The sequence below is a fragment of the Arachis ipaensis genome, chromosome B8 (assembly GCF_059453495.1).
Source record: "Arachis ipaensis isolate K30076 ecotype BB chromosome B8, ASM5945349v1, whole genome shotgun sequence".
In the NCBI taxonomy this organism is placed as follows: domain Eukaryota; kingdom Viridiplantae; phylum Streptophyta; class Magnoliopsida; order Fabales; family Fabaceae; genus Arachis; species Arachis ipaensis.
The window spans coordinates 108790823-108802153 of record NC_142443.1 but is presented as its reverse complement, the minus strand read 5'-3'; the positions used below and the strand labels follow the sequence as shown (position 1 = coordinate 108802153).

Here is an 11331-nt window from a genome sequence, read left to right as displayed (position 1 = left end):
AGGTCCTCGAACTTCCTCCTTACCTTCAGCAACTCCCGCCTTCAGCAACTCTCACTTCAGCAACTCCTCAGCTTCCTTCGTACAACCTGGTCCCAATTTGGTAAGTTCCAACAAATTTTCCTGTTCTTCTCTTTTTTCTGTTTTGTTGCTGTGTTTGATTTTTTTGCTAAAAATATCAATGAATTAGTCTCTTTGTTGCTGAAAATAATCACATTGAGAGAAGATCACTAATGTGTATCCATAAAAACATGAACTTTATCAATGATTGAAGCCAAAATTGGGATTTTCACTATTTTATTAATAATTATATAATTGGGATCAACAGAATTAAAGGGGTTATGCAGAAAATTGGTAACTGAAATTGAAAAGGACTTTTGAAATAAGTAGTGGCGCGAGTAACTAACAATGTTGTTAAGGAATTTATGCATGGGGTTATGGAGATATATCTATGATGAATACATTTGTGTTTGTTATGCACACAGAGTCAAAGGTTGTTGGGTATGAAGTATGAAGAGGAGCTTAACACAAATGAATAAAATGTGTGACGTTATTTGTCAAACCCAAATGTGTCATGTTGTTACTTCATTGAATTTTAAATAATTTGTTGATGAAAATATACTGTGCTAGTTCTTTTTGTCGCTGAAAAATCATTGAGATGAGTTTGATGTTGATAACATTCACCTGAATTTGAATTTGTTGCGGTTCTACTCAAATGATTACTATGCTAAAAATGCTGCCCTAGATTTTTCATAGGATATTACTAGTAGTATTACAAAACTCATTGCGTTGAAACCTATGTTTTGATGCATATACTATCTGGAAAATTGTACATGTAATGTTTGGTATCTTGAATTTGGTTGATAATATAAACACGAACATCGGCCTTAATATTATATGGAAAATGCTGCTAGACATAATAATTTGTTTACCATAAGGTGTTAACATGCTCAACTTTTTGGCCATTTTTATTGAATACTCTATTGTCGAATTTGAATTTGTTACTGTTCTACTCAAGTAATTACTTAGCTAAATCTTTGTGTTGCTGAAAATCATTACTAAGTTGAATTTGATAGTGATTGAATATTGAATTTGTAACTTCACTGAACCTTAAATAATTTGTTGATGAAAATTGACTGAGCTATTTTTTTTGTTGCTAAAAGATCATTGAGATGAATTTGGTATTGATAACATTCACTGAAATTTGAATTTATTGCTGTTCTACTCAAATAATTATTTAGTTAAATCCTTTTGTAGCTGAAAATCATTACTGAGTTGAATTTGTTAGTGATTGAACCTTGAATTTGTTGCTTCTAGGCCCCCTTGGGCTACAATTGCTCTTGGTATGTTGCGTTTTCTCTCCATAACTTGGTTTTAATTTATAAATTTTTGCTTTAAAGTTTGAGTTGCATACAGAGCTCTTGTTAACTTCCATTTTAGTCTATTCTTTTAGTTTAGGTTAAGATGTCTTATGAAGCTATCTCCTAGTTCTACCTGTTCTTGTTTACAGGGTAAAATTTTCACTTTTTTATGTATATAGAATTAGAAAGAAAACGAGTCTGGGCAATGGATGTTGATTCGGAACTACTCAGCTCACAAGACAATGTTGAAGTTTGCATGATGACTGGTGTCGAAGAAAATATGAATTGCACTTGTGATTGCGGTGGCAGTAGTAGCAAGTGTATTGTTGTGACGGCTGATGATATTATAAACTAGGCATTTGAAATATCGGATGCAGCTTAAAACTTGTATGTATGTTATGCGAGGTGTGTCGGGTTTGGAGTTCGCATGGGTGATACAGCGCATGGAAAAGATGAAACACAACACAGAATGCGATTTTTTTGCAACAAGGAAGGAAAGAGAGCTGGAAAATACATCTCTAATTCGAATAGGAAGAGGAAGCATAAAGTGCCAACTCATACTGGTTATGAAGCCATGCTGTCAGTGTAGTTTGACACCAAAACTTTAGCTTGGAGAGTTAAGAAATTAGTTGAGAAGCACAACTACGATCTTGTCCCCCAATACTTGGTACACCTAATTCCAAATCACTGTGGGTTGACTGAGGCTCAAAAAGCTCAGGCAAAAATCATGAATGATAATGGTCTACCAACCTCTAAAATAATGGAACTAATGGTAGGCCAAGTCAGGGTTATGCTAATGTTGGGTTCACAAAGAAGGACCTAGATAACCACATTGAAAGAACTCATCGTGCAAAGCTCATTGGTGGAGATTCTAATGCTATAGTTAGCTATCTACTTGGAAAGGCCGATGTTGACCCCATGGCCATGGCAAGGTACAGTGGTACTGATGAAAGTCAGCTGGCGAATTTATTTTGGGTAGATGCCATTTGTAGGGCCGATTATCAGTGCTTTGGAGATGTGCTTGTATTTGATACAACCTATCGGAAGAATAAGTACAGAAGGTCGTTGGTAATCTTCTCGGGTTGTAACCATCACTGCCAAACATGCATATTTGGCTTTGCCTTGATAGAGGACGAAAAAATGGCAACATATATGTGGTTATTGCAAAACTTTCTAGAAGTTATGCTGAACAAGTCTCCTAGTGTTATGGTCACAGATGGTGATGAGGCAGTGAAGGCAGCAATTCAATAAATCTTCCCAAATGCAACTCACCGATTATGTGGTTGGCACATTTAGAAATAATGGGAAACATAAAAAACAAAGGTTTTTTCTGACGACTTCAGAAGATGTTTCTATGCTCCATGGCATCTGGATGAATTTGAAGAATATTGGGAGAATATGTTAAAAGAATATGGGTTGGAGAAAAATGATTGGGTACTAGATGAATATCAAAAGAGGAAAAGTTGGACAAGCGCCTACTTGCAAGATAAATTCTGTGCTGGATTTAGAACAACATCAAGGTGTGAGGGGATAAACAACTTTATCAAGAGGCTTATTGGCATTCTCCAAAGTTGTTTAGAGCTGGTCCATAATCATGAACATGCTCTTAGGGATTATAGACACAATGAATTAGTTTCTCAATTTAAGACGGTGTATGGAGAGCCTGTTATAACAACTCGTTTAGCTACATTAGAGCTTTGTGCTGCAAATTTTTACACAAGGGAGATTTTTGGCAAAGTAAAAACAGAGATTGAAGAAGTGGTTGCATTAGATGTTATAAATGAAGAAAACATATCAACTACTGTTGTGTTAAAAGTTAAGGAGTGTGACAGAATGCAACATATATACACCATACTGTATGATCGCAACACTGAGAATATGGAGTGTGAATGTAGTAGATGGAGTAGTGAAGGCATTTCCTGCAGCCAGATGTCTTGTGCCATGAAAAGGATAGGTTTACAGAAGTTTCCAGAAAGTCTTCTTTTGAGAAGATGGTCCAAGGATTCCACAAAGTATCTGGATGAAAGTTCAGCTGGAAGCACTATGCAAGACAAAGAAAGAGAATTTTTAATGCCCTATGGCGTATTGTCAGTGGCAGCTACATGGATAGTATTCTTAGGAGCTCAAGATGGTTCTTCTTTTCATGACACCATGAATGAAGTTTCTCGTTTAACCAAAATACTAGAGGAAAAGTCGTGCTTGAAAAGAGGAACAATAGTGCCTCCCACGCTAAACTTTGTTGGTGACCCTTCAATTGTCAAGACAAAAGGTATACCCAAGGGAAAAAAAGAGAGAGGGAAACGGAGGTGCACTAAATGCAACAATTCCAGTCATCTAAAGAAGAATTGTCCTGTGATGAATGACGGTGACAATTCGGGTGATAAGATTGGTGGTGGCACGCAGGCTAGCTTTGGTGCAGAAGAGGTCAGTAAGATTCAAAATTGTATTATGCTTTACTTGAATTAAAATAAATTGGTAAATTCTATGTTGTAGTTATACTTGATAACAAGTTTGACTTTATGCCTTCTTTTCTCATAGGAGCTTTCCAAAGACCCTATGGCTTCTCAAGGGACATCAACAGAGCCAAATACAAAAGTAGATGCATATGTACAACTAGGGTTTGAAATAGGTAATTCAGGATTGAATAATAGCCATGAGACTCTCATCCCACCATATGGAAGTCATCAGTGGTTATTACATGTATGAATAATAACGACAAAAATAACTGTTAAAATTTAGTGATTTGTAATTTCTTAAATATTGCATATCACATTTTGATTCGCTGAAATTATATTTCTTTTCTTTCAAATTTGTTTATACCGTGGAGAACAGGATGTACAACAAGGACAATATCCGAAGTTCAAAGGCATGCAGTAGCATTAACTGTTTATTTTGACATGTTATTTAAATTGTTGGATTTTAATTAGTAGTGTATTGAGGATGATAGAATATTTCCAAGGAATCAACTAAATCTAGTTATTTTACTCAGACAAGATATTTTTTATTGGCCAATGTGTCGTTTATCTAATTCGTAGTTATTAACTTATAGTTTTCTAAAATGACAATCTGAATTTGTATTCTAAAAGTATGTTAACGTATTTATAATGCAAGTCAGATGTTTGTTGCTTACTAGTTTTACAAATGCTTATGGTGATAAGAAAATAATCACTAGATTTTCAATTTTTTTCTTAATCTTTTGTATGTCATATAATGTATGTATTTTGTATTAGTTTTAATTTCTTATTGGGATCATTGAGTTTGGGAACTAGAATGTTAGAAACTTAGAATGTAGCTAAAAATTAGCAAGGTATGCTAGTTAGAAAATGTTTGGGCGGGAGCCCGTTTCACTTGTAAAACAATATCATGAATCTGGAGGAAGATAACGAGCTTGAAAGGAGAGGGAATAAGAGGCAGCCTAACAAACTCTAGCATAGCAGCGGGAATAAGAGGAAGCCCAACAATCTCCGCCTACTCCAGTTTCATTGAATTCAATTCAGAAAGATGAAATACACGCCCAGGTTAGTAATTGAATATGATTCAGTGATTGGAGCAAATCAAATTTTTTAATTAATTTTTTTAAAAGAAGAAATATTATTAAGTGTTAAGTATTAAAAATTACATCCCTGCTAGTTTCAAAATTAGCAGGATAGTTATATCTATTCCCTAGCTGGTAGTTGTTTATATGTGTCATGTAGAGAGGGATAATGGTCTGTTTTAATTATTTTGTGGTACTCTTGTAGCTACTCTTTTCCTCTTTTGTTTTTATTTTTGTCATTGACATTGACATTTAAGTAGATTTTGTGCCAAATACCAATAGATTAGGAGTAATAAAAAGTATCAGGGTCTTTTCACAATTAGAAGTATTCTGCATACATTTAACACCATGGGTCACATTATATCATATCTGATTTATGCATTGGGTTTTCTTAATATTGTATTCTCCATTGGTGGACATCTTATAAAATGTGACTATTATTATACGGTCAAATCAATTTGGCTAAAGTCAAGTATTCACTGGAACACTTTAAGGTGGACTAAAACTTTTGAAAGAGTTTTAATTCATTTGTTGTTAATGCAAAGTTGCTCCTGAACTTCTCTTGATCTTGTTAGTTGATAATGAAATTTATGTAAGTTAATAGGATAAAATTTGGGGAGAAAGGCGACTTGAAATATAAAGAGACCCCATATGATATATATTATCTACTATAGAATATATATATCTCTACTGATCCTGCTAGAAATTGATTCTAGAACTAAAAAAATCTTTCTGACCATTGAACTGGTACTAAAGGGTTGGTTGTATACAAGCAGTTAGAAGATTACCAATTCTTTTGTTTTTTACTTATTTGATCAATCAGGCCCTTGTTATCATGATTAGCAATCCTATGAACTCCTTGTTTCCATTGCTGCCGAGGTTTTCAAGAAGGTAGAGACATATGATGAAAAGAGATTCTTTAGGGTCACCACCCTTGATGTAGTTTTTTTACTATGGAAGCCCTGAGCAGAGGAGAGAACTTGCTAGTTGACTAGGTGGTCAGATATTGCCTTTAAGTCTGCAGATGTATGGCTGTCGTGTAATCCAAAAGGTATGCAATTCATATTGATTCTTGTAGTTTTATAGCATTAGTATGCATTAATTTAGTCATGTGGATGAAAGGTCACATTTTTAATTGGATCTTCTTTCTTTTTCTTGTTACCCTATATTCTACATCGGAGGGTTGAGAATATGTCTGCTTCAGCATCATCTATTCTTCAGCTGCTTTATTAGAATTTATAACACATCAAAACAGTTAAGTCATAAAGAATCTCAAAATCCAAGATTTTCACTTGAATGGAAGGGGGCAAAACAGGAAAAATTTTGTCAAACAATTTTGTTGGACATGGTGAGGATTGTGCATAATAAGTATATTATACTTTCATTTATTTTAGGCTACAGGAAACTCCATTGTTGCACAAGTGCTTAAGCCACCATTCTATTACTTGGTTGTCCCTGGTAACTAGTTTTATTTACCTTAAAAAGCTGTACAAGAATTTTGAAGGATAATGGCTACTATCAAGTTTTGAACATGTTTTTAACCTTGTCTCTATTCCAAATTTAATAGTATTGCCATATTTTTATTTTGGTTTACTCCCATGCACTGCATGCAGGCACTTGAGGTCATTGAACTTGAACAAAAAGCCCAACTTGTTCGTGAGCAAGATGGACATGTTATCAGATGTGTACGTGATCAAAATGGGAATCATGTTATACAGAAATGCATTGAATCTATTCCAACAAAGAAAATTGCATTTATAATTTCTGCATTCCGTGGTCAAGTAAATTAGGAAATGTGAAGAATAAATGACTATTTGTACCCATGAAAAATAAAAATGATGACATATGTATGATAAACCCCATTTTTAGGGTTTATCTTGTGCTTGATTTAGGGAATTTTATAACCTTTTAACCCACATTTATCCAATGAAATAGCATGGTTTTATAACTTCTCCTTTAATTATGCTTAAGCGTGAAAACATGCTTTTAGGTCTTAAAATAGCTAAATTCAATTCACCTTGATTCTATTAGATGCCTTGATATGTTTGTTAAGTGAATTCAGATTTAGGAGGCAAAGATAGGATCAAGGGAATGAAGAAAAAGCATGTATAAATGGAGAATTCATGAAGAAATGAAGGAATCGCAAAAGCTGTCAAGCCGACCTCCTCGCACTTAATTGGCCATAACTTGAGCTACAGAGGTCCAAATGATGCGGTTCTAGTTGCGTTGGAAAGCTAACATCCAGGGCTTCGAAACAATATATTATTTGCCATAGTTGCTACACGTATGGTGATGCGTACATGCACTGTACGCGCACGCGTCGTTGCTGCCATATGATCCACTTAAAGCAATACGTGGCCAGCGAATTCTAAAGCCTTGTGGGCCCAATCCAACTCATTTCTGATGCTATTTGACCCAAGGATTGAAGAGAGATGAGGCATCTAGTCATTAGTTTAGTTTTATTTTAGTTTTATCATGCTTTAGTTAGTTTCTAGAGAGAGAAGGTCTCTCTTCTCTCTAGAATTAGGAGTAGGTTAGATCTAGATTAGGAACTCTTAGATCTAGTTTAATTTCATGCTTTGATTTACTTTTCTCTTTTCAATTCTTCTTCTTCTACATCTCTTCTCTCTAGTTTAGCATTTTATTCATGTAATTCTCTACTTTTATTTTGATGCACTTTTGTTCTTCTATCTCTCTTTCAATGCAATTTATGATTTCATGTTCCTTTATTGTTGATTTGATTTGTTGTTGTTTAATTTCTTTCAATTGAGTAGTGTAGATTTACTTTCCTTGCTATTTTACTATATTTTCCTTTTATGTCTTCCAAGTGTTTGATGAAATGCTTGGTTGGATTTTAATGTAGATTTACATTCCTTGCAATTTTACTATGCTTTCCTTTTATGCCTTCTAAGTGTTTGATAAAATGCTTAGTTGGATTTTAGAGTAGAATTTTATTCTCTTGGCTTGGGAAGGTAACTTAGAAATTCTTGAGTTACTAATGTCCAAGTGATTGACGGTTGGGAGCCATTAACTCTAGATCTCACTAATTGATTTGGTGTAGAACTAGGACTTATGGTCTTGGATTGACATAACTCACTTGACTTTTCTCTACTATTAGTTAGGGGTTAACTTAGTGCGGTTGGTCCTTGCCAATTCTCATGTTGTGGTTAGTGATTAGGATAGAGATCCTTGACCACCAACCTTTGCCAAGACCTCTTTAGCTATTAGTTTATTTTCATTGCCATTTATTTTTCTTGTCTAAAATCTCAAAACCCCAAACATACTCCATAACTAATAACAAGAACACTTTATTGTAATTCCTAGGGAGAACGACTCGAGGTTCAATATTTTGGTTTATAAATTTAGGGGTTTGTTTTGGTGACAAACAATCTTTTGTATGAAAGGACTATTGTTGGTTTAGAAACTATACTTGCAACGAGATTTCAATTGTGAATTCTAGACCTCACAAAAGTCCATTCATCAAAATGGCGCCGTTGCTGGGGAGTTGCAATGGTGTTGTGCTATTAGTTATTGTATATATGTGAATATTGTAAATAAGTTTACCTTTTGCTTCTTTGTTAGTCTTTGCTAGCTTTAGGATTTAATTTTCTTGTTTCTTATTTGATTTTATTTTCCTTTTCTCTTGCTATCATGAATTCTGACTTTGGCTATGAGTTTGGTTTTCACTATGTTGTAGGAAATGAGGGCTATAATGAAGATGTGTATCAAGGATGGGATAATCAAAGGTGGGAGGAGCCATATGCATATGATCAATCTTCATGGCAACAACCTCCACCAATGCACTATGAAGAAGAGCCATTCTATGATGCATGTCAATCCAATGGCTATGGTGAATCTCCTTGTGACTTTCAAGAACCACCACCATATGCCTATGAGCCATATCCACAACATAACCCTCAACCAAACTCACAAGCCCCTTTGTACCAAACATCTTCATGTGACCCTAATCCATATCCAACCTACCAACAACCATATGAGCCATATGAACCACATATAGAGCCACCACCATCCCAACATCAATATTTTCAAGAGCCACCCCCTCTATACTATTACCAAGATGAACCACCTCCAATGTATGAAATTTTTCAACCACAAGATGAATACTACTTTCCACCATAACCTCCCATGGAAGATTACTCATGTCTATCAATCCAAGAGCCATATGATCCTAATCATATTAAGAGGAACAAGAGTCAAGGGATCGTCTCAATGAAACATTGGATCAACTTCAAGCAACCATGGAGCATGTTGTGTAACAAGTGGAAAGAGTGGAAATTATTGAACCACCACAACTCTACCAAGAAGAACCACCTTCCTATTATGAACCCTTCCCCCAATTTGATGAACCCTTCCATCCACCCCAACCTCCAATGGATGACATCCTTGATGTTCTTGTTCAAGGACAAGAGGAGATGAAAAGGGATGTGGAACAATTCACGGCTGCCTTGGATGAGGTGGTAAGCCGGTTAGCATCCCAATGCTTGAACACTCATGGGACTCCCATGGCTACATATGGAGAAACAAATGAAGAGCATAACATGAAGGAGAGATTGGTGGAGAATGAGGGAATTTGCTTTGTATTGGAACAATTGGAGGAAGCTATGATTGTTGAAGAAAGGGAAGAATTTGTTGAAGACTTAGGAGATGCGGATCCTCCATGGGAATCTGAATTGAAGAAGACCCCTCTAAGAAGATTGAATTTGAGGCTAAGGAGGAATGTGCACACCCTCCAAGGCATATCCCTTATGAAGACTTGGATGGGATAGAGCAAGAATTGAGTTTCCTTGGTGATGAAGATCAAGCATCAAACCTTAGTGGTGAAGAATCCTTTGAGCATGAAGAACCTTCTCCCAACAAGATGGAAAGAAATGTGGAGGTAAATTTTTCTCATCCTCCCATTTATGACTTGAGTAGGATAAAATGTTTAGATAAAATTGTTGAACAAAGGATTATAATTAAGAAGTCTTGTGAAGAGGTGGAAATCCTTAGAAAAAGGAGGATGGGAATTGAATACGCTTTATCAAGACCCTTGGAGTTGTCTTTGCCTAGGTTGCCATCTACTCCTTCATTTAAGTGGGTGAAATTCATTTCTATTAGCTTTATTATCCCACTTGAATATGGTTTGCTTGAAACGGATGGCCAACTTAGGGAGCTTTGTGTGAAGCGTAAGCGAAAAAGGTTTTGTGGTTGGCGTTGCAAATCAAGGCTCATTATGGTTCATACATCAAACGTGAGATATAAATGTTGGAATAGTGCTCAAATAGATGGGTCTAGAAGGATTGTTGGGCACTTCATAGAGAATTCACCTTACTCACCACCCGGATGGACTAATAATGATGATCAACTTCAAGACGGGTGTAAAAATAAAGTGTGAGATCCCGGATCACAAGACGAGGGTCAACTTTGGGAGCCCCAAGCTTGTGAAGAACTCCATCAACACTTGGTGCAACAAATAAGAAATCTTGGGGCACAATGGAGAACCAAGCATTGGTGGGAGTTCCAAGATGAATTCAAGCACAAGCCACCTTGATGAGGAGCTCTCCATAAGTCCAACTTAAGGACAATAAACAAAAGTGCTAGGTGGGAGACACCCCACCATTGTAAACTCTTTCCATTCTCTTGTAGATTTGATTAATAAGTGATTTGAGTTACCATTGTAAGTAGTTTTTCCTCTTTATGGAGTTTTGTCTTAATATCTTGGTTGTTAGTTGCTTAAAGTGTAAGTTATGTTTGTTTGCACTTGAAATTTTTTGTTAATTTTGCATTTTAGTTGATCTTGAGTTGTAGGTCGTGTTAGGGAGATTTTTAGCTATTTATAGTATTTTTGAAAAAAAAAAAGAGTCAAGGACGCGTATGCACGCTGTGCGCGTGCACGTCCATACGCATTATTCAGGCCCATACTTTTTCCAAAGAGTTGGGCCAATCTCACGCAATAGCTGGGCCAATTGCACAACTGCGTGTACGCGTACGTGCACTGCACGCTTACGCGTCGATGTCCTTATTTTGCATATGCGCGCGCCCGCGCACATGCCGTGTGCGCGCCGATTTGCTAAAGTGGTTCCCAGGCCAATGACCCGAGAGTTATGGCAACTCTGGGCCAGCATTAAGCGTTTGGCCCAACCTCACCCACGCGTGCGCGCACCTGGCGCGTACGCGCCCTTCGGTCAAAATGCACATCGGCGCGTAAGCGTGCATGACGCGGGCGCGCCTGTAAAAAAAAGAGTTTTTTTCTCCTCTTTCGTTTTCTTTTGTTTATCGCATTTATATCCTTCTATTTTTTCATTTCAATTTTGTTTCTATAGCCTGTTTTCAATTTTTTTTTCTAAGTCTCTTCTTTCAATAATGGTGTTGCATTTTCTTACTCAATTGTTGAGAATTTCTTGGTTAATCTTGGTGCCTCTAGACTTGTTTGATATT

General features: G+C 36.2%; 1 protein-coding gene across 1 annotated transcript; it reads left to right on the top strand.

The window, feature by feature from the left end:
• Positions 1-1563: 1563 nt before the first annotated feature.
• LOC107611265 (protein FAR1-RELATED SEQUENCE 9-like) lies at positions 1564-6683 on the top strand. Its single transcript, XM_016313214.2, has 4 exons — positions 1564-3782; positions 3897-4058; positions 6288-6341; positions 6507-6683. The coding sequence occupies exons 1-4, from the start codon at positions 2757-2759 to the stop codon at positions 6681-6683; spliced, it is 1419 nt and encodes a 472-aa protein (XP_016168700.2). The 5' UTR covers positions 1564-2756.
• The last annotated feature ends 4648 nt before the right edge of the window (positions 6684-11331 follow it).

Excerpts from the sequence above, each read along its gene's own strand:
- LOC107611265 (XM_016313214.2), top strand. The coding sequence starts at position 2,757 with ATGTTAAAAGAATATGGGTTGGAGAAAAATGATTGGGTACTAGATGAA. Across the intron at positions 3,783-3,896 it reads CTAGCTTTGGTGCAGAAGAG|GAGCTTTCCAAAGACCCTAT; the intron begins GTCAGTAAGATT and ends CTTTTCTCATAG. Across the intron at positions 6,342-6,506 it reads AGCCACCATTCTATTACTTG|GCACTTGAGGTCATTGAACT; the intron begins GTTGTCCCTGGT and ends CACTGCATGCAG.